Below are 24,536 nucleotides of genomic sequence, written 5' to 3'. Positions count from 1 at the left end.
CACCCCAACCTTAAGTTCACCTGGACCATCTCTGATACCCCTCTCTCCTTCCTGGACCTCTCTGTTTCCATCTCTGGCAACCACCTAGAAACCAATATCCATTTCAAGCCCACCGACTCCCACAGCTACCTAGGATACACCTCCTCTCACCCACCTTCCTGCAAAAATGGCATCCCTTGTTTCCAAATCCTTCGCCTCCACCACATCTGCTCCCAGGGTGAGGCATTCCACTCCCGTACATCTCAGATGTCCTCGTTTATCCAGGACCGCAACTTCCCCCACTCAGTGGTCAAGTATGCCCTCAACCGGGTCTCCTGCATTTCCTGCAACTCATCCCTCACACCCCCTCCCCGCAATAACAACCAAAACAGAATCCCCCTTGTCCTCACGTACCACCCCACCAACCTCCGGATCCAACGCAACATCCTCCGACACTTCCACCATCTGCAATCCGACCTTACCACCAAAGACATTTTTCCCTCCCCACCCTTATCTGCTTTCCGGAGGGACCACTCTCTCCGGGAATCCCTTGTCCGCTCCACACTCCCCTCCAGCCCCATCACACCCGGCACTTTTCCCTGTAACCGCAGGAAGTGCTACACCTGCCCCTACACCTCCCCCCTCACCCCCATCCCCAGGCCCCAAGGAGACTTTCCACATCAAGCAGATGTTCATCTGCACATCTGCTAATGTGGAATACTGCATCCGCTGTTCCCGTTGTGGCCTCCTCTACATCGGGGAAACCAAGCGGAGGCTTGGGGACCGCTTTGCAGAACACCTACGCTCGGTTCGCACTAAACAACTGTACCTCCCAGTCGCGAACCATTTCAACTCCCCCTCCCATTCCTCAGACGACATGTCCATCCTGGGCCTCCTGCAGTGCCACAACGATGCCACCCGAAGGTTGCAGGAACAGTACCTCATATTCCGCTTGGGAACCCTGCAGCCCAATGGTATCAATGTGGACTTCAAAAGCTTCAAAATCGCCCCTCCCCCTACCGCATCCCAAAATCAGCCCAGCTCGTCCCCGCCTCCCTAACCTGTCCTTCCTCCCACCTATTCCCTCCTCCAACCTTAAGCCCCACGCCCATCTCCTACCTACTCATCTCTTCCCGCCCCCTTGACTTGTCTGTCCTCCCTGGACTGACCTATCCCTTCCCTAACTCCCCACCTACACTCACCTTTACTGGCTCCATCCCCACCTCTTTGACCTGTCTGTCTCCTCTCCACCTATCTTCTCCTCTATCCATCTTCTATCCGCCTCCCTCTCTCTCCCTATTTATTTCAGAACACCCTTCCCCTCGCCCATTTCTGAAGAAGGGTCTAGGCCCAAAACGTCAGCCTTCCTGCTCCTCTGATGCTGCTTGGCCTGCTGTGTTCATCCAGCTCTACATCTTGTTGTCTCTATGTATGATGGGATAGCAGGATTTAAGATATGAAAGTGTTTGACAGGGTGGACATGGAGAAGATGGTGGTGAGATCAGAATTAGGGCCTGTAAAGATAAGGCAAACACTAATAAATTCAACAGTAAGTTTAGAAGAAATTTCTTTACCCAGGGAATGGGGAGAATGTGGAATTTATGTCACGTGGAGTGGATGAGCTCGTGGCAAGTAGCTAAATAAAGGAAGAATGCAAGACGAAATGTTGATGGGGTTAACTGAAGAGGAGAGGTAAGAGGCTCAAGTTGGACATGAGCAGCAGGAAATGGCCTGCTCCTCGACTGTATATTTACACAATTCCATCTAAAACTGGGTCATGATTTTGCATGAAAGCTGCTCTCTGGCACCTCCTTCCCCTTTAAGGAATTAAGAGCAAGTTATGTTATAGCAACAAAGTGAGTGACTATTTTGTAACTTTCTCACATAAAAGGACAAGGAAGGAAACTATACACTGAAAATAGATGGCATGTGATGAGCAAAGATGAAGTGGGAGATGCAGCATAACATTGTGACCTCCAACCGTGAACTTTTTAACTGAAATACAAGCCTCGCTTAAGCTCCAGATTCACCGCTGAGTAAATGCTGTGTACATTCAACCCTGCAATGTAAACCTTTCTGATGGAGGCAGCCAATGTAAAATCAGCATTTTTCTTTAAGGAAATGCAGTTAACAGCAAGTTCTGGGCCAGTTTTGCTCTGGATGTTTACCAATGTAAATCACCATCCAAGAGTATCAATTCTTAACTTGCCCACCCACTCACCAAGCTCCTATTAAGTCTTTTTGAGGCAAATATATCAAAGAAGCAAATTCCTCTTGTAACTGGGTAAAAACAAAATGTTGCACTTGCCTTCCCAATGCCAAGAATAAGCTGCAGTGGAGTTAGTACTAAAGGTCTGGTGTTAATGGGATACAGGGGGCAATTAGAGCTAAAATGATCTGCGGAGAACTCATACTGTAGTCTTTCTGAAACTGATCCAAAAATAATACCAGATTTGAACTTCCTGTTCTCCTCAGAGTTGTAACATTCAAGTGCTTTTTTTTAAAAATAAAACAGATTTCAGTTTTAAAGTGGAGGTATTGGAACCGAGCCGGGAAACGTGCTTTCTGAGATACAGTTGGAGCTCTGTCTTTGATTTTCATTTATTGAACCACTGCCTGCATTTTTGGGCAAGCCGGCCTTATTTGAAGCTGTCTGATTAACTCGAGCTATGTTCTGGTTTTGGAATTGATCATGGTGTTTCTTTCAGTAGGAAAAAAAGGAAAGTGTTCAAGATATTTAAAGTGCATTAAAGAGTTTAAAAAAAAACACACACACACAGCTTTTTTCTCTTCCAAGGAGATATTCTATAAACAACCTGTCTACAGATGTTACTATGCACTTCTGGAGCAAGTGGGACCTGTTCAGTTATGCTATTATGCAGTTAGGACCTGAACTTAGGCCTCCTGGCTCAGAGGTAGGAAAACTAGCACTGCACCACAAAAGCCTCTAAAGGAAAGCTTTTATGTTGCAACCATCAGGACAAATGTATGAATTTCAAATTTCAAATGATCACAAGATAGAAACTATCTTAATATGTTGCTACACACCTCTTGAGTAGACAGGACTTGAACCTGTATTTCCTGGTTCATTGCAAGTGCACAAGCATCAAATGTCCTGCTAAAGAAAAATTTGAGATATTTTCTAATCAACCTGTTCAGAAATGTCATTACACACCTCCAGGGCAGATGGGACTTGAACGTTGGAGGTATTCAGTCAGATAACCAGAAGCTTGATGAAAGAGATAGTGTTCAAGAATTATCTTAAAGGTGGAAGGTAAGCGAGAGATGCAGGGAGGTACAGGAGGGAATACCAAAGTTTAGGCACCAGGCATCTGAAGCAACAGTCACCCAGGATGTAGGAATTAAAATCGGGAATGCTCGATAATGCAGAATAAAGGGTGTGCAGGTATCTCATTGGACTGTATGGCCAGATAAGACCACCGAGATAGGAAATAGTATGGCCATGAAGAAACTTGAAGACAAGGATGAGAACTTTAAAATCAAGAAATTGTTTGACCAGGAACCAATGTTAATCAATGAGTACAGAGTTCATAGAAGAGTGGGACTTCCTGCAGGCTAAGACACAGGCAGCAGATTTGGTTGATCTCAGGTCAACAGAGGATAGAGTGTGGGGAACCAATGTCTAGTGTGTTAGAATAGCCAAGTCTGGAGATAACCAAAGGCAAGAATGAGGGCTTCAGCAGCAGATGAACTGAGACAGGGAAATGTCAGGCAGTGTTCTGGAGATGAAGAGGGCATTCTTAGTGAGCTTGTCTCGGGACCATTTATGACATGAGATTTTGAACAGACTGGTTAGTCTCACATTTGCCAGAGGAGGGATGGGCTTTACTTGCTAGCAAACAGCTCAGAGTGGAGACTAGCAAACAATGTTTATTTCAAGGAAATGTCTGCACATCTACTTCCGGGTGTAGGATAAGTTCGCTGGAATATAAAAACAGTGGAGGATTTGAGAGAAATGGCTCGGGAAGGCAGAGCTGGGTGCCATCAGTGGGCAGGTGAAAAACCAACGTTATGTTTTTAGATTATACTGCCGAGGGGCAGCCTATATTGAGAAATTGGAAGGGGTCATTCGTTGATGTTTGGGAGAAACAGAAGTAAGACCGCAAGAGCAGGAAGAGAAGCCAATGGACTTGGACTGCACTACAAGTTTGTTGCAAAAACACAGCACAGGGAAAATAATTTGTCACAGCTCATTGGGCAAGAGAAAACAAAAACCTTTCTTAAAAATAAAGGTCAGAAAGGATTTGTGTGCTCTTTAAATGCTGTCTTAGAGAATTTCTTTAAAGGTTACGGTGTCATGTAGTTTCAGAGTAAGGAAGTAGAAGGAGCTTTCTGACCACCAGCTCCACCTCAGGTCAGTCAGTGACAGGGACACATCAATGACAGTGGACAGCGGGAGGAAGCTGGCTGATGGGAAGAAGGTGATATTCCTTCCCCGCAACTCCATAGATTGTTTAAATTCTTAGGCAATAAATTTCAAAAGCTTTGAATTGGCGATGGTCCATCCATTGAGCTGAAACAGTTATACTTGGATCACTGAGATGAAGGAAGCCTTGATATCACTCTGATTTGCTGCCTAGTAAATAAATGTCCTACAAATTATGATATAACGTATTGAATATTAGACATAATCAAATGTAGCAGTTGATTTTCTAGGTTAATAAACTACATGTACAAATTACGGCAAAATATTCAGTAACACTGGAAGACGATAACATTTTAGCTTGGTAGCTTTCAGGCATCCACTAGCATTGCAGTGTAGTTTGTATTTATATGCAGTGAATAATATTCTTACTGTATTTAATTTGCTTATGGATCTGCAAAATAACATATTCTGAAGGGGTAGAAATCTAAAACCATATAAATTACCAAGGAGAAAAAGACAAAACATCAATTTCACAAATTATTGTAGTTTAAAATTGCCCAATCATCTCACTCAGGGAACTGGAAGATAAGCAAAATATTTATTACACGGGATTAAACAAAGCACTATATATAGTGTCAGGCATTTACTTTAATTCTACACAGGATGCACCATTTATTCTTGATTTGATGTGTATATTTAATTTTCTAATTTTGTTCTTTAACAGGAGAGATACTTTGGCATGACATATTGGTAGCTCTCATGGTGATAAACAGAATTCTACACAGAATCGGGTCTCAGTGACTTCCCTGTTCCAGTTAGCCAATAATCTGACCCATGTTCAGTAACTAGGGGTCACAGTTCATCAGCAAGAGAGCTTGAAGTGAGATGAGGCGAACCTCTTTACTCAGAAAGTTTTTAGAATTTAAAATGCGCTGTCTGAGTGAGTGGTAGAGGTGGATTCTATAGGAGGTTTCAAAACAGAGCTGGATAAATATTTGAAAGTGATGAAATTAGAGGGCTATGGAGATAGGGCTGAAGAATGGGACTAGCTGAACAGAGATAGTAGGAACTGCAGATGCTGGAGAACAGCTGAACAGCTTGTTTTGGTGCCAGTATAGACGCAATGGGTTGAATGGCCTTCCTCTGTACTGTAAAACTCTATGATTCTGTGTAATATTATAGAATGTATGGGCCCAGTTGCTGAGTTAGTGTTGGACTGGCAACCCATAGGTCAAGAATTCAAATGTCACCATGGCAGGTTGTGACATGAATTAATTAATTCAACACAGTTCATTGTTGCTAGTGAAGTCTCATGGTTTCAGAACCAATCAGGGCAGGGGAAACTCCTGCTGATCACCAACTTCCTTCAGCCAATGATTTAATAAACCTTGACACTGAATAATACTTGGAGGAAACTCAGAGAAAGCAAAGCTACAGAATAAGAGAGTTGGTGAGGGCACGGACATGGCATTTACCCTTACTCTCCTCACCCTGATCTGTCATAGGCATACTAGTAGTTGTACAACATCTCTCTCCTCCTGCCAACAATCAACATGCCATTACTATTCTGGTTGGTGAGACAGATCTAACATCCAGAACTGCATCCATGAAGCACTGCAGACCATGAAAAGCACTACATAAATGCTAGCCTTTCTTTTTGTCTGAATAACAAAAAAAGCAGCAGGAGGTGACAGATAAGTGAAGTGGTCTCACAACAAATAGCAAAACTTGGTAAGAAGGGTCTAGGCCTGAAACGTCAGCTTTCCTGCTCCTCTGATGCTGCTTGGCCTGCTGTGTTCATCCAGCTCTACACCTAGTTATCTCAGCAAAACTTGGTAACCTGGCCACACTTTCTTTTTATTCATTAACAGGATGAGGGTGTCACTGACTAGGCCAGCATTTATTGCCCATCCCTAATTGCCCAGAGGGCAGTTAAGAGTCAACGACATTGCTGTGGGTCTGGAGTCACATGTAGGCCAGGTAAGGGTGGCAATTTCCTTCCCTAAAGGACATTAGTGAATCAGATGGGTTTTTCCAACAATTGACAATGGCTTCATGGTCATCGTTAGACTCTTAATTCCAGATGTTTATTGAATTCAAATTCCACTATCTGCTGTGGCGGATTCAAACTCATGTCCCCAGAACATTACCTGTGTCTCTGGCTTAACAGTCCAATAATAATACCACTAGGCCATCGCCTGCCCTTAGGCCACATCCATCTGGGGAAGACAGTGTGAAATTACACAGCTAACATCTTACAACTGTGCAGCTGAAGAGGCATGCAGTCATCTCCAATCGATTGTGTCTTTTCCCAGAGGTGATTGCACTGGATGGGGATGCAGAAGGGATTCACCAGGACGTTGGCTGGGGTGGAATATTTCAACGATGAAGAGAAACTGGATAGTTTTCTTTGGAGCAGAGAAGGTTGAGAGGTGAACTTGATAGAGATGTTTAAATTTTTGAGGAGCACAGACAGGGTAAATAGAAAACAGCTGTTCTGCTTAGTGTCTGTGGTGGTGTACTTTTGGTAGTACAGATGTGATGGGCCAAAGGGCCTCTTCTGTACTGTATGATTCTAGATCTTTGCATTCAGTATCAGTATTCAGCAGTTCAGTTCACTCCATGTTACATGAAGAAACAGCTGAGAGCAATGGGAATAATAATGATTATAGACCCTGACAATGTCTAGGTTGTGTTAACCACCAGGTCCAGAAAATCCAACAAGCTGAACCAAAGACACATGAATGTGGTCTAAGTCTGCCATGTACATTAGCTGCCCAAGGTTTGTAACCATACTTGATGGTTCACAAACATTTCAGACCATCCAGAAAGGCCTTCTTTATCAAAAACTCTTACACAGACAAAAGAAAATCATTAAAGAGCTCTTCCTCAAATCCCCATCTAAAATCCGACAGATTCTCTATGACTATTTGTTCTCTGACCGTGGGCAGTGCTAGTGAGTTGGCACTTACTGTCCAAATCTAAAGGACATTTCCCCTGTCATGAAGACATTTGATAGAGAATTCCAGGAATTTGAGCCAACAATAGAGGTTTGTAGCTGGATGGAGTGTGAATTGAAACAAATTCAGGTGAACTTGCTTTCACAACATTGGTACCTTTATCTACTTTGATTGCATGAGAGATAGGTGCTCTTAAACAATTTAGTGCGTGATTATTATGCATCCTTGACATTGTAGATAGTGCTGCCAGGTCACATCAGTGGTAGATGAGTTGGAGGTTAAGTTCAGTAGCTGAAGGATAGGACAAGCTAATGTTCTATACTGAATGAGGTTGAACTTTTGAGCGTTGTTATGGCTTTATAGCATCTATAGCACCAATATCCTATTTATATTTCCAACATCAGTAGGGTGGACACTTTTCCCAGATATTTCTGGGGTATTCCAGAATGAAAGACTAATCTTGTGAGCATTACGACAAGATACCAGGGGAAAGGAGAGAAGTAGAATTCATGGGCAGTGCCAGTGCACAGGCAATGGGTTTGGAAGTTGGGCAATGAGAATGGGCAGGGGACTGATTTAACAAGCAGTTACAGCACCATAAGCACAAACATTCCACACTGTGGTGGTTTGGTTAAGTGAATGGGCAAAGATCCTGCAAATGGAGCATCATACGGGAAAATGTGAAATTGTCCATTTTGGCAGGAAGTATAGAAAAGAAGCATTTTATCTTATTAGTGAGAGATTGCAGAGCTCAGAAATGCAGAGGCAGTTGCGTGTTTAGGTGCATGAATCACAAAAGGTTAATATACAGGTACAGGAATCAATTAGTAACAGTATTATTTTCTACTGTGGTGGGAATTGAATGCAAATGAAGGTTGAACGGATGGGTTGTTTGGCAGTTTGTTCACTCCTGCAGCACCTCAACTTGATCTCTGCATGTTCCTGACAAAGTCTTTCAAAGAATTTGGTGTCTTTCCAAATGGTCCTTCTCCATTTTCACTGGGCCAAAGTCAGGGATTCTCATGAGTCAACGAGCACTTTTATCCTTTCATTTAAGACCTTCACAACTAGGTGGGAACTTTCGTTTCCTTTAATCTCAGGTGGATCCATGCTCAAGTCTTCAAAGGATAAGGATAGTTTTCTCATGGCCCAAAAGAATCCTGGCCACATGATTGTTTTGTCCAACTATAGATCAGATCAATGAAACAGCATTTGATATTGGATCAGTTTTAACCTGGATTGAGCGCAACTCAATGAAAGCAAAGACAATGGTGCACCATCATAGCTCCAATGCCAATAGTTTGGCTCCAGTCCATGTTTTCATTTTGTCAGTTCAGGTTTCGATTTCTTTGTAAACAGAGAAATCTGGCATCTTGTATGGAATCCAAAGCTAGCCTGATTGCATTGATCAAGTGCAGGTCGGTTTGACATTTTCACTTGGCACTAATCTCAACCCCATATAAAAATACCTCACTGGCAAGAAATTACAGCTGAAACTTAAGCATTTGGAATTGCCAGCACAGCTTCCCCTGAGTATCCATTACTAATGAAGCAGCAAAGTAACCAACCGACATTAGTGTTAAATACCACAACATTAGAGCATTTTACACTTTGGGAATTTTAATATATTGAACCGCCACCTACCCTGTTAGAAACTTAATCATCTTTCATAAACAACTTATCAGGCTCATTCAGTTTTTGTATCTTGCTGTGGTTTGTCATTTAGCATGAGACAACGAGAAAAGGACTGAAAAACATTTTAAGGAATGCCAAGGAGGTATTCTCACCTTTAGAATGTAAAGCAAATCCAAAAATGTCTAGATATCACAAGGATTGGAAAACAAACTCTCCCACATGGATTTGTCACCAGTGTGTATATGACTGCCGACAACCATGTCAAAGATCAAAGTCAACACAGTGTTCAGAGTGGCATCACAGACCAAGGAGATCTTAAGTATGTTAGTGTGGTATAATGTTTGTCGCCAACATGTGTAATGTACAAGCTGCTTTGCATCCTGTTCCCAATATTACATGTTAAATTCTGTGAAATTATGTTCAGTTAAAAGGTAGAACTGCTTTGATATAATACCTTATTACCCTCTGGGAAACATCAATATGTTTTGGCCCCATCAGCCTGTTGCACCATTCAATTATATCTGTACCTCCATTCCGTTCAACCTATCCTTAACTTTTATCCTTCGATACTCGTATCCCCCAAAAAATTGTTTGATCTAAGTCTTGGAAATATCAACTGAACCAATATCTGTATCATTTTGGGGAGGTCAGGGGCACTGGCACAGACATTGCCCTGGATCTTTCCTGTTCAGTTGAATACATGAACTAGCACTTGGCTCAAAGTTCGTTCTGATCTTTGACAATGCAGCACTCCCTCGGTGTTGCACTGACCACTAGCTCACCTGTGTATTGAAGTCTTTGTGTTAAAAAGTAAAATTGCCATAGTCTTACCAGACAATAGGGCTATTCTCTCATGACAAAGAAAGAGACATCTGATGGTGATTTAACCTGAAGGTCCCCATCCCTCAAACAAGAGGAGAGATCGAGAAGAAGGGTCTTTCATGGTAACTTCAGTCAGTGTGGCGATTAAAGCCATGCAATTGGCATCACTCTGCATTACAAAATGGCCATCCAGCCAATGGACCTAAGTGAACCTACAGAGCTAGTTAGGATTAGTGTTGGGGTTAGAGTTAGGGTCAGGGCCAGGGTTGCAGTTAGGGTTAGGATTTAGGTTAGGGTCCCTACAGCTGGTAGCCTATTGAGCACAAGTTAAAGAAGCTCTACATTCTATCCTGTGTTCCTAGTGGCAGGAGCAGCCTATAAAGGGGCTTGTAATCCCCTGCGCATTTAAGAGGTGGCCTGACTTGCTGAATTAATTTTTAAATTGAAGAGTGGAAAACATTTAGAGCGAAGACATCTCCAGGTTGAAGCACCCGCCCTTCTCTGATTTCCGTCCCATGACCGCCTGCTGCTCCTGTCAATATGAAAGCCTTCTGATTATTTTTCCCATTTTCTGAACCCGTCACCAACCTGGGCCCTTCCTCTCGGTCAATGAAGGGTTTGCCCCATGAAAGCATTCCAGTCTCTGATAGTTAACCCCACCCTCCTATTTCAAAGGTTCAGGGTCAGCAGCAAGACTAGACTTGGACCCTATTTCCTGAGATAAAGATTCAACCTCAATATCCAAGTTTTATTGTAAGTTGCCCAATTCCGCAGGTTTTGAAAATAAAAGAGCAATACATAAAAGAATGTGACTTTTGTGTGGAACCATAAAGTGCGATATGACGTTGCATTAATCACATAACACATTATACAGTAATTCATGCTAACATTAATATAGGTGAGGAAATATTAGTCAAGGTTTTTAAATTGGAAGGTAATGTACGATGTGTCATGATAGTCACATCATTAAGCTTCCACACATGGTCCTCTTCACATTTTCTTTCAAGACATCTTATAGCTTTGGATTAAAATCGGTAAACTGAGTATAAAAAATAGCTTCATTTCTGCAATCTTTCATTTTATTTCTTTTTTTGAGATGATGGCATCACTGTCAAGACCAGCATTTACTGTCCTTTCTCAAATGAGAATTTGGAGGCGAGCTGTCTGCGTGATTCTTTGCAATGCATGTGCCTCAACCTCTCCCCTCACCCGAGGGCATGGTGACCCTCAGGTTAAACCACCACCAGCCTTCTCTCTCTAACAAGAGAGCAGCCTGTGGTCCGGTAGGACTATGCCAACTTCACCTTCATGTGCTGTAGCTGCACCCACAATACTATTAAGCAGAGAATATGTGCATTATTGGTTGTAGTCAGGCTGCATCTTCAACCCACACAGACAAGGATTTCAACGCAATTTTTCTTGCGCCAGTGGAACTATAGCAACAGGTTGCGGTCATTGTGCTACAAAGTGGAGAGATGGGTGTGAAGGTAGCATTTATTCCAAAACAGGGATACTAACATTCCTTCCACTGGCATTTTCAGTTGTAGTTAAAGTTCTGACTGATGCATGGTCATTATACTCCAGCCGTTGTAAATGTGGAGCAAGCTAGATGGACTGGCTGGTTTATTTCTCCTGCCTTCGATTCTGCACGCGTGTAATCATTTCTTGACATTTTTGCAACACTGTGCCAGCTATTTTTAAGAGTGTGTGGGAAATACAGAAGGATGGATGGGTGACAGTGCAGGAAAACAGACTGTAAGGCAACCTAGGGAGTTCAGACAGCAGAGTATGTGCCCTGTGCCTCACGATTGTGATCAAGGTTGTTAACAAAGCCATAATCATTTAGTGACAACACAGTGTGGAGCTGGAGGAACACAGCAGGCCAGGCAGCATCAGAGGGGCAGGAAAGTTGACGTTTTGGGTCGGGACGCTTCTTCTGAAGATTAAATTTGTGCATTTAAACAGATTAAGCTTTAAATATATTGTGGCTGTCAAGACTTGTGGGGAGGGTAGAGTGGGAGGGGACTAGTGTTCCCTTCCAAGCCCATCAGTGACCCCTCTCTGACCTGTCCCATCACAGTTCCCCCTCTCTGTCTTCCCCATCACCGTCCTCCTCTCTGTCCTGCCCCATCACCTTTACCTCTCTGTCCTGCCCCATTAATGTCCCCCTCTCTGTCCTGCTGCATCACCAACCCCTCTCTGCCCTGCCCCATCACTGTCCCCTCTCTGCCCTGCCCCATCACTGTCCCCCTCTCTGTCCTGCCCCATCACTGTCCCCCTCTCTGTCCTGCCCCATCACTGTTCCCCCTTCTCTGTCCTGCCCCATCACCGGCCCCTCTCTGTACTGCCCCATCACTGTCCCCCTCTCTATCCCGCCCCGTCATTGACCGCCTTTCTGCCCTGCCCCATCACTGCCTGCTCTCCTGTCCTCACTTACCATCTGTCCTCAGTATTCCCTCGTCTTCATTACCATACCACCTGCTCCCAGCTGCTGTACTCCATTTCAACATCATGCTACTTTTCTGTCCCTTTGCATGTGACATCTTTGGAATTTTACATGATATTGTCGTGTTTTTGGAATTGTACGCATTTCCGGATTGGTATAAATGCTCAGCTGCAGGTGATACTGGGTGTCAGCCAACACTGTTATAGGGCTTACAATAGGGAGAAAATATTGAAGGTAAACTTGAATTGATTTTTCGCTTTGAAAACCCAAGATTGAAAGCTTTTTGGGCAGGTTTGAAGGAGACCTGACTGCGGTCAGAAGCAAATGTAATTTCTTTCCAAGAAAGGAGCAGATGACAATTTACCAAAAGCTCAGTTACCTTGGTGTAAAAGTCTAACTTGTGAAACTGCCAGACCTGGAATGTTTCGTTAGAAATTGGTAGGTTATTAAAAGACTGAGAAAATCTAAGCTTTCATTTTTACAGGTGCTCACATAAGAAGACTTCACTGTTCACAGGACAGAGCTGGGGAGAAGCAGTTAAGGCTAACCTAAAGATTTGATATTGACAGTAATTTCTCTGGAAGAGATGGTCCGCCTTCTGCAGGGACTGTTCCCTCCGCGACACCCTGGTCCACACTTCCTTCACCCCCAACACCTCCCCACAGCCCTACGGCACCTTCCCCTCTAACTGGCGAAGGTGCAACACCTGCCAATTTACCTCCTCCCTCCCCAGAATCCAAAGTCCTAAACAAAGCTTTCAGGTGAAGCGACACTTCACCTGCACTTCCAAGAATCTAGTCTACTGTATTCGCTGCTCACAGTGTGGTCTCCTCCACATTGGGGAAACGAAGCGTAGACTTGGCGACTGCTTCGCAGAACATCTACGTTCTGCTCGCAAAAAAGACCCTGAATTACCTGTTGCCTGCCCCTTCAATGCACCACCCTGCTCCCTGGCCAACATCTCTGTGTCCGGCTTGCTACAGTGTTCCAGTGAAGCCCAGCACAAGCTGGAGGAACAACACCTCATTTTCCACTTGGGGACCCTACAGCCCTCCGGACTCAATATTGAGTTCAATAATTTTAGGGCCTTAATTCTCCCATGTCCCAGCCCCCCACCCCACACACCAGGCCTTGTTACCACATAGCCTGCCACTACACACCCCGTGTTGTTAGTCACTAACAGTCCCCATTAACAACTATTCACCCTCCCAGCCTGATCGTTAGCAACTCCTCTGTCTGTCCAACTGTCTTTCTTTCTCTTTGGGTTCTATCCTATCGTTTACTCCCTACCCCACCCACCTCCCTATTTTCTGCATATAAACTGACGTTTTCCCAGCCACCATCAGTTCTGAGGATGGGTCACTGGACCCAAAACGTTAACTCTGTTTTCTCCTCCACAGATGCTGCCAGACCTGCTCAGCTTTTCCAGCAACTTTGTTTTTGTGCCAGTAATTTCTCTGGATTTGATGTTGGGTAACAGATGAGATGTTGTTTCTCTGTATGTTTTGAGATCTTTCAAACTGGTTTCTAGGTTTTAATGTATTTTTCCCCTCTTAAGAAATAAATTTCTGCTTTATTGTTGAAGAAAATCTACAGATCTACGTTTCGGTGAATGGTCACCACGCTAAATGACATTGCAATTAAAATTGAAAGTGCTAGCCAAGTGCAGATGTGGCTCTGCATCGGGGGTAAAAAAAACCCAACATTAGGTGACAATTGTGACAGCTCCAGGTGGTCAACACAGAACCTCATGGTCATAAAGGGAGGCTCTGAATCGTGGCCAAGTCTTTCCTGCTTAACTACATTACCATTAACATCAAACTTCAGAGCACCACGGTGACAAAGGTGTTTTTCAAAATTAAATTTCACTTGTAAATATCTCACGTTATATTAGTTTCACACTATTCACAGGTGCGTCACCATCATTGGTTGAGGTTAGCTTACTCAGAGAGCTAACTTCACTGGCATGTAGCATGGTTGACATACACTTGATGGTTACAAGGGAATTAAAGACATTTGCTTTACTGTATAAAAAGGAATGTTGTGTTTTTTTTAAAAATTGCATGTCCACATTAGTGTCAAGTATTGTACTTGCTACGCTGTGGGACATGGCCGAACTTGCAGGATCAGCTGACCCTCCAATTTAGGCATTGTGAAGCAGAATGTTCGAGACTACTCCCAGCAGGGATTAGTGATAGATTGGATGTGAACTCAAAAGCTCTGCAAGGGCTCTGCCAAGAAAAACTCTGAGACTGCCACACATTTGATTGATTGATTTATTGTTGTCACATGTACCGAGATACCGTGAAAAGTGTGTTTTTGCGTGCTATACAGGCAGAACATACCGTGCAAAGTGCATCAGGGTAACAGAACAGAGTGCAGAATGCAGAGTTACGGCACAGAGAAGGTGCAGAGAGAGAGATCAGAATTAACATTTGCGAGGTCCGTTCAAAAGTCTGATAACAGCGGGAAAAAAGCTATTCGTCAATCCAATTCCTCGTGTATTCAAACTTTTATATCTTCTGCCTAATGGAAGCAGGTGGAAGTGATTATAACCTGGGTGGGAGGGATCTTTGATTATGTTGGTTGCTTTCCAGAGGCAGCAGGAAGTATCGATGGAGATATCTGGACAATACTGACACTGTTTTTCAGGTTCCTCACTTTGTTACTTCACCTGATTACTCCCAGCACACTCACAACACAAAGCCCTTCCCACTTCATTCCTCCAGTCCCCCCAACTCACACTTTGTTCTCCCTAACATTCCTCTTCCAACCCCCCATGTCCTACCTTATCCTCTGTCTTCTCCTTCCTTTGACCTTCCACTGCTCCCTGTCCCTGACCACCACTGACAAACCCTCAGGCCGGACCTGAGACTCTATGTCAGATGCCTTTCTCCAGCTCTTCTCCCTTTTGCATTGGAGTGAAGCAAGGCAAACCATGGACCTGAGAGACAACCGAGTGAAACCAAGTGATGCATACTACCTTTAAACAAGTGTGAACCAGCTGACACAAGATTCTCATACACTACTATCATTATCATGAAGGTAGGACATAATTTTCAATACTTTAATGACAAGGACGAGACTTGATGCACCACAAACCTTTATCTCTCTATCTCAAACCACAATTGGGAAATCAAAATTTTGTCTAATTAAGTTACTTCTCATGTTACTTTTCCCGTTCTTGTGGGCACCATAAAATTCCAAGTCACAGTGAATTCCATGTTCTTCATGTTTTTGCCCATTGAATCATCCTGTTAGAATGTCATCTTTGTCTTCAGGATTACTGACTACACTTTCTCTTTTCAGTAACATGTATACATTCAGACGTCACTTCCTCAACCCTGATTTCAGGACATACTGGAGATGACTAATTGGGAGACATTTGATTCTTTATTCTGTTGTTAGTTGAGATTTAGCTCGTGTGGGTCATGAAAAGCAGCTTGGGCATTTGGGCTGAATGGCCTGTATATGTGCTATAAATACCCAGCAATTATTGTTTTGAATATGAGTAAAATGACAGACCAAGGTGCATTTATAAAGTTACATCTAAATGAGAAGTCTCAAGATGTACTATGTGCAATAACTTGCAATGTTTGTCAGTAATTTCCCAGCTACGGTTGTCCCTATTAGCTTGTAGCTATAGGCCACAGAATCATAGTGCTTGTTTTGTATGAGGGTAGAACGTTGGCCAGAATATCAGGTAAAATGCCTTGCTTAAAAAAATAATATGGAATTATTCTAAGACTGGAACACTTTGGGATGGGGAGCATAACCACTGAATAGCAGCAGTGCCCCGATCACAGTTAAAAAGAGAGAATAATCTGAAAGGGGTTGTTTTTTAATTTTTTCCTTTTCTTTATGAAATGTATTCTTATATACCAATGGGGCGGCACGGTGGCTCAGTGGTTAGCACTGCTGCCTCACAGTATCAGGGACCCACGTTCGATTCCACCCTTGGGTGACTGTCTGTGTGGAGTTTGCACATTCTCCCCGTGTCTGAGTGGGTTTCCTCCGGGTGCTCTGGTTTCCTCCCACAGTCCAAAGATGTGCAGGTTAGGTGAATTGGCCCTGCTAAATTGCCCGTAGTGTTCAGGGATGTGTAGATTATGGGGGATGGGTCTGGGTGGGATGCTGTGAGGGTCGGTATGGACTTGTTGGGCCGAAGGGCCTGTTTCCACACTGTAGGGATTCTATAAAAAAAATCTTACATGTCCTCAGCTCTCTTGCAGTCTCACCAGTCAGATGGAAGTTTCACAGCTCCCTCTAAATGGGCAATATAATCACAATCTCTGGAAAATTGTAGCAGCAGTCACTGCAGAAAGTGACTCATTTATGTCATTGTCATTTTACTGCAAAGTGGCTCATCTTGAACACTTCTCTAAGGAGAAAATGGCAGGATATCATACTGGGGCGTGTCCCTCATATTGCCATCTTTTCCCAGGCTGCAATTGATCATTAATAGGCTCTGTCTATAATCCCTGGACAAAATAATTGAGGAGGTCTAGTTATTTTAAGGTATAATGAGGAATTGTATTAAATTGATGCAGTACTTCATCACAACAGGGATGGTACTTGCTCATGACAAGATCCTATGCATGGAGTTCTTTAACATGGGGAGATGTTTGCACTGCAGTTAAAGCACTGCTCTAGCTGACCAGGAAGCTCTCACATTCTTGTTGCCTGCCATAGGTATATCAAAGGATTTAAAGACTGATAACGACGTACCTTCCATTACCATCAAATCCCTATTTGGATTTGACCCCATAGCTTCTGACCCAGAGGTAGGGACGCTATCACTGTACTACAAGACCACTACATATTAAATACCTACGTTTGACTTGGGAAAGGCAGGAGATAACTTTGTGCCATGCTTTGTGTTGTGCATATCTTGGACAGTTATCATTGCTTCACTGCATACTGTCCTAATGTGCAGCCCTTAATCAAAAAAAAACTAAATAACCAAAACATTGAAGTGGTGAGAATTGGTTAAAAAAATGTTTAGAGAATTACATTCGCTATATCATTTTGATATCAAAAGTTGCTCTGCATATGACAATTTCATTAAGTTAGCTCTGTTGACAGTAATCATGTTATTGCTATATAAGGAATCCCATCTTAATTAAAAAGAATAGAATAGCACTTCAACAGCTAATGCCATTTCCAGCTGATGAGCGAAGAAGGAAGAAGACAATTGAAATGTACATAGGCTTGTGCCTCTACTTGTGCCACAACAATGACATTGTCAACATAGTGACCACAAGGTGTCCATTTTAGTGTATAACCCAGCAGGATTCATCTCTTATTGCATACTTTATTACACACTCACTGAAGGTAGGAAATTAAACATGTGCCGATATGTAATTTTCAATCCACTCTGCAGCTCTTAGTTTATCGAGCAGCTTATTACTTATCAACAAGTGGTACTTTTCACCTGAAGCCTTTAGCAGGAGGCAGAGAGTGTTCAGGGGCTAGAAACAATTCATTTGCAATCCAGAAAAATAAAGACAATGATTAAATCTTACTCACTTGATCAGGAAAGTTTCTGATAGTAGTCCAAAGCAAACAGACGCTGCTTTAAAGAGAGAATGAGGTGGTGGGTCATCGAAGGCTGTCATCATCCTGTACACGGTGAATGGTACAACCATCATTAGGCCCAAGATTACTGTGAGAATTACCCAGTTCTGCCAACGGAAGGCAACAAGCTTCCATGCTGAGCCAGTCTGAAGGTGGTACTGTGGACACACAAAGAATTATTGAGAGCCGGAATGCATTGCGCAATGGAAGTAAATTCAAAAACAACACTTAAAGGAATTAGAGAAACACTTGAAGTGGAAAAAAAACTTGCGGGGCTACAGGGAAACAACAGGAAAGGGATTTGGGACGAGCTCTTTCAATGAGCCAACATTAACATAGTGGGCTGAATGGCCTTCTGTTATGCTGCAGTGGTCTATGATATGAAAACAAATATCTTAATACGTTTGGTGCAATGAACATAAATAGCCTATAGCCAGAAAAAAAAACAAGACAGTGAAACAGCACAGCAATAACTCATGTCTGATGACTTCTAATTATTGCCGCAATTCGTTTTGCAAAGTTCAAATAAAATTATAGCTGCAAGTACATATTGGTTTACTCAACAACTCTGCCAGTTGTAAATCTATCCTAATACTATCTTATGAGAAAATAGGGTAACGTATTAAACATGCAACTGTGCATGAATCGTTATATATTATTAAACCAGTGAGGATGGTCTTTATTATGTACAGTATTTATATTCTACAGCTTGCAAGCCTCCAGCAAGAGCTTTAAATCTGATACTGCAGACAATGTTGTATATTAATCCATATTTTAAAATGAATTTATGCTTGTTGTTCCTTTTTCTACGACATAAGGTAAGTGCAATTCAAAAGAAGGAACAATAAACACTAACCAGCTTTTGTTAAATTGCTCTGGAGAAAATTCTAGCTGAATTTTAAGAGCCAGCAGGAATGGCTTACTGTACATGGCTTAAGTCAAAAGACCAGATCTTTAAGGGGCTGGAAAGAACCTGTGAACCGTTAAAAATGGTGGACAGGACGTGATGTGGAACTCCTGTCCCATTTTCTGACACACAATCCACCTTTTACTGGTGGGAAACCCAAAATTTGAACTTAATGATGAGTTCAGACTGTGGTTGTCCCAAGGAGACTAACTCTCGGTGCCAAAGTCACAAATTAATAACCAGAAGAAAACATTCTTGATAGGTGGATGAGGTATATTTAAATCTGATGATCTGAAGGTTACAAAATTTCTTGCCTCTGGGCATTTCCTTGGCTTACACAAGGTGAAGGTGGAAGATCCCACACAACTGTTTCGAAGGAGAAGGAGAACTGCTGAGTGAAAAATCATGAAAACTAATTACCCAGTTTTTAGCATAGTGCTATGTGTCAGAGTTTGCTGTGTGCAAATTGGCTGTCATGTTTCCTGCATTATAATAGTGACTACACTTTAGAATGGTTAAATTTACACTGAGGTGTGGTATAAATGCAGGCATTTCTTCAATGCAGCCTTAGTCATGCATCTTCAGCAGCATTTAGCAGTGAAATAGTTAAAACTTGAATTAAAAGGCAGCTGTCATCAAGGCTCATGCATGGTCCATTGGTAGTATTCAGGTCTCATTCTCATCATTCTATCACTGGCAGAACATCGAGTGCTTAGCCCGCCTGATTGCTAAAGGCTGCTTTCACCTCTGTATCTGACCGGAGAATGTTGTTCTTTTTTTGCACCTGGGCTCTTCATAGTTTTCTTGGGTCCAAACACAGAACCTTGTGTGTCCCCCCTTTAACAATACCACCTCCTCCAACTTCCTCCAACAGGGACTGAAAAGAGAGAGTTTTCTTGATGTTTCAACATTGCTTAATTAGTGCCCTAAATGCATTTGCAATGCACACTGCACATTGTGCGCTGTTGCCCATGAATTAGTTCCTATGTGGCAAGTGCCGTCAAGCTATCTGTGATTTTCTAATGTAACAGCGAGCCCCAGTAATGGTTCACTGATAACTGAATGCATCTATCTTCATTACCTGGTCATTTCTGCTTCGGCTTGCTCTACTGCTCGTAAAGGATATGGGTTTGAGTGAGCATCACAATCAAACCTTCATCCCAAGCAGATTCAGAACTTTCACTCATTTAATCTTGACTTCTCTTAATTACATTTTTATTAAAAATGCAATCGTTCATGATGACACATTTCTGTGAGGACGGTTGGAATTTACAGGCAGATTCACTTCATTTCTCAGTTATCAATTCAAGTATCAGCATGAAATAAAGCAAGTCGAGGCATTTTTTTTTAAAAAGCTCTTTACATAAATATAAGGTTAAATCCATTTCGATTTATTGCTGTGCTGCTGATGTTATAGCCTTTCTGGATACTAAGGGAATCAATGGATATGGAGGCAGCATGGGGACTTGAACTGATGTAGATCAACCACGATCTGATTGAATAGCACAGAACACTCAAGAGGCCGAATGGTCTCCTTTCCCATTTCTTCATTAATTGCACCACAGTGTCAGCACATAGGATACTGGTTCATGTGATCATGTGGAATGTTTCATAATCCAAAGGCCCTGAAGGGCCCACAACTCCAAACTCCACCATTGCAGCTGTTGGAATTTAAATTCATTTAATTAAATAAAAACTGGGATTGAAAGCTGGCTTCATAAAACTATCATTGACAGCCAGAGAAACCCATCTGTTTCACTCATATCCTGTAGAGTCTTTCCTACCTGTGACCCAGCAATGTGGTTGACCCTTAACTGTCTTCTGAAATGACTCCGTGCAATTAGGGATTGGCAACAAATGTTGGCCATACCTTTGCCAGGTATGCCCCCATCCCATTAAAGACTAAAGAAATGAAACCCAGGCTGGTATTTTCAAATTTTTATGTGTTGGAGAACCTCTTTTTAAAAACCTTTGTAACTATGGATGCTGAGCTAATTACTCTTTAATGCCCATAATGCAGAGGGACTCCATATAAAAGAATTTTAATAATGCCTTTAATAAAACAGGTATTTCTTTGAGTTTAAGTATTTATACATATAATGAATAGAATTTTAGAACCATAGAAATGAAATAGCATAGAAGGGTGCCATTTAGCCCATCTTTTCCATGCCAACCCAGATGCCCTTTCTAATGCCATCTTCCTGCACACGGCCCCTAGCCCTGCGGCCCTTATGGTACAGATCCAGGTACTTCTTGAAAGAGTTTAGGGTCTCTGCCTCCAACACTAACTTAGCAAATTCCAGACTCCCACCACCTCTGCATGAAATGGTTTTTCCTCATTTTCCTTCTAATCCGTCTGCCATTTAACTTGAATCTATGACCCCTGATTCTTGAACTCTCTGCCAAGGGAAACAGATTCCTCTTATCTACTCTATCTCTACCCCTCACAATTTTGGTACCTCAATCATGTCACCCCTCAGCCTTCTCTGTTCCAAGGAAAACAAACGGCAACCTCTCCAATCTCTCCTCATTGTACAGTTCTCCAGCCCTGGCAGCTTTCTGGTAAATTTTCTGTGTACTCTCTCCAGAACAATTACATCCTGTCTGTAATGTGGTGACCAGAATGGCACACCATACTCCAGCCGTAGCCTCAACCACTGTCTAACACAATTGCATTATTCTATCCCTACTTTTGTATTCTATACCTCTGTCAATGGAGGGGAGCATTGTACATGCCTTCTTTGCAAATTTGTTTTCCCAAACTACTATCTTTAGGGACTTGTGGACTTACACGCCAAGATCTCTCACTTCATCTACCCCTCTCAGTATGTTCCCATTTATAGTGTATTCCCTTTTACCATTTGAATTTATAATTTAAGATTATATTGTATAAATTTTTTATTTAAAAAAAGCTCCCTCCTCTTGAACAAGGCTGATCTCCCCTAAATGTTATCATGAGTTTGTTAACAGAGTGTCTATTTGGCGATAGTCATGTCGTTCTTAACACTCCATCATGTACACTGCCCTTGGATAGACAGCCCACTCTGTGCTACATTGTGTCTGCTACCACCTTGCCATGTGCACAGAGCCTTGGCTTCAGCCACTACCCCATTCACTTTCTACTTCATCTGCCCACCTCAGCTCTTCTCAAACATGGCAGCTGGAGTATTTAACAGGGGACACTTCCTCATTATTTTGCAAGCTCTTTGAAAAGGTATTGACAGACCTTTAAGGGGTCGTTGAACTCAATTTGAGAGCTGTTGATCCAGGCTTAATCTGCATTGCTGTACTGAGGGAGTGTGGATGAGATGTGAAAATGTGCAATATAAATGCATATATAAATATTGTTTCTTCTTCGATTCTTACCAGGTTTGATTCACGAAATAACTTTCAAAAGTGACACGTCCTTCGCAGGAGTTTGTTAATGCGCTGAACTAAATGTGCCGGATAAAGCTCTTCAAAGGGTATTTAAAGTATAGCCCCAAGATAAACTCATTCCCAAATATGTAATTTGAGAATATTCTATGGATGCAAAAAAAAAAGCTATTTTGCAAACTAGCTTGACAACCTGCCAAAATGTGTCAGAAGTTAAGAAGGCAATTTTATGAATACCAACATTCAGTGTGTCAGATAGCATTAAATAAATGAGGAGATTTCAGGGGACTGGTATGAACATCTTTACATGAATTGTCTTCAGCTATATTTCTCCTTCAATATATTACTGGCTTTATGGCCTTGTGGGTTAAAGCAACGACTGAGAGTTCACAAACTGCGCCAAGAAGCTACAGTATCCGGGGAAGGAATGTAATTATGTTTCTAAAATTCTCGATAGAGAAAGAAAGTCAGACCAACCTCCTTTGACCTGTGAAAGCTCTTAGGTGAAGAGGAGCATCGGATCATGAACAAATTGGAGACAGTTTTGGTAATTCGGCACTAAATGCAAGTTAGGCATCGAACATTGTCTTTTCTCTTCAATGTTTTATTAGCACCAAAAATGATGTGAATTTAACATAATATTTCAAGTAGAGTTCCAACAATGATTTTACTGCAATAACAGTCAATAACAAAATAATTTGCACTACTTATATTTTCACTTTGCCACTTCATAAATCTTGTGTTCTTCCTTTTTAGCCCCCTCATACATTGGTGTTGCTTTTCTTCTGCTACGTAGAAAGTGGATCTCTTTTTTGTTTACAGACTTGAGTATTTTTTTTGCAAGGCTCGACAATTTTCAACTCTCCAGAGATTCCTTTTCCAGCATGGGTTTTATGTAACTTTATGTGAAACCTCTTGTGTTGTATTAAATCAATGACTTGGTACTGATACCTTCTGGTCTCTTCGGATACCTTTTGCAAAGAGCTCACATTCAGCCAAAGCCAAACAGCAGATTAAAAACAAAAAAAAGTGAACTCAAGGATTTTGGGAAAATGGTGAAATGGCCTCCAGTCTGAATCTATTTACAGAAAAAGCCAAAACAAATCAAACACAGAGTCAAAGCAAATTCCTAAAAGTGCAGATTCCTATTTGGAAATCAGCAGAAGTGACCACAATGCATATTTTATTGCATCTGTTTTGCCTCATTTTAATTAAGCCCTACTCTATAAAGCTTAAGTACAAATTCCAGGTTGAGATATTGAAATAACTGCACAAAGGCCGGTTTCCCGTCACCAAGTCACCCTTTATTCACTTGTGGCCAGCCAGCTTGGAGTCAGTCCCCTGAACTGAGCAGATTCTAAATCTCCTGTTTATATTGGTCAGCCAGGGCTTTCCTGATTGGCCCAGGTTAACGACTCCAATCCAGGACCTTATAGTCAATGAGGTCCACTTGGTTCCAATCACTACAGATACCAAGTGCAGTATTTGAGGGAGTGCTGCATTGTCAGAGGTGCCATTCTTAACATAGACTATAAACTGAGGCCCTGTCTCCCTTCTCTGATGGGTCCTGATACTATTTTGAAAAATTGAAAGGGTGTTTTCTTCTTGGTATCCTAGCCAACATTTATCCTTTTTTTAGGCAATATTATTTAAGATAATTAAGGCTTATTCGTCATAGAATCAGTGAGTCATAGACTAATACAGCATGGAAACAGGCCCTTCAGCCCAAACTGGTCCATGCTGCCCACTCAGCTACTTCCAATTGCCTGCATTTGGTCCATATCCCTCTAAACCCTTCCCATCCATGTACCTATCCAAATGCTTTTTTAAATGTTGCTATTGTACCTGCCTCAACCACTTTCTCTGGCAGCCCATTCCATATACGCACCACTCTCAGTGTGAAGAAGTTGCTCCTCAGGTCCTTCTTAAATCTTTCCCCTCTCACCTTAAACGTATGCCCTCTAGTTTTCAATTCCCCATCACTGGAGAAAAAGACTATATGCATTCATCCTATCTACGCCCCTCATGATTTTATACACCTCAGGAAAGGCCATCCCTCATTCTCCTATGTCTCAAGGAATAAAGTCCTATCCTGCCCAACTTCTCCCTATAACTCAGGCCTAGTAGTCCTGGCAACATCATTGTAAATCTTCTTTGCACAATTTCCAGTTTAACTATGAATTTACTATAATAGGGTGAACAAAACTGTACACAATACTCCAAGTGCGGCCTCACCAATGACTTATACAACTGTAACATAACGTCCCAACTCTGATACTCAATGCCTCGACCGATGAAGGCCAGCATGCTAAATGCCTTCTTCACCACCCTGTCCACCTGTGACACTGCTTTCAATGAACTATGTACTTGTACTCCTAGGTCCCTCTGTTCCACAACACTCCTCAGGACCTTACCATTTACTGTATAAGTCCTACTTTGATTTTACTT

General features: G+C 42.2%; 1 protein-coding gene across 1 annotated transcript in view; it reads right to left on the bottom strand.

Annotated features, from left to right (window-relative positions):
- The window catches only part of LOC109920520, a 210,432-nt gene that overhangs the window by 24,201 nt on the left and 161,695 nt on the right, over positions 1 to 24,536 (bottom strand). Inside the window, exon 4 of the mRNA XM_048602008.1 lies at positions 17,759 to 17,964. Within this exon, the coding sequence (XP_048457965.1) occupies positions 17,759 to 17,964 (206 nt within the window). The remainder of the gene's footprint in view (positions 1 to 17,758; positions 17,965 to 24,536) is intronic.

The sequence above is a fragment of the Rhincodon typus genome, chromosome 10 (assembly GCF_021869965.1).
Source record: "Rhincodon typus isolate 14 chromosome 10, sRhiTyp1.1, whole genome shotgun sequence".
In the NCBI taxonomy this organism is placed as follows: Eukaryota; Metazoa; Chordata; class Chondrichthyes; order Orectolobiformes; family Rhincodontidae; genus Rhincodon; species Rhincodon typus.
The sequence above is the reverse complement of the archived record's forward strand: the minus strand, read 5'-3'. Positions and strand labels throughout refer to the sequence as shown.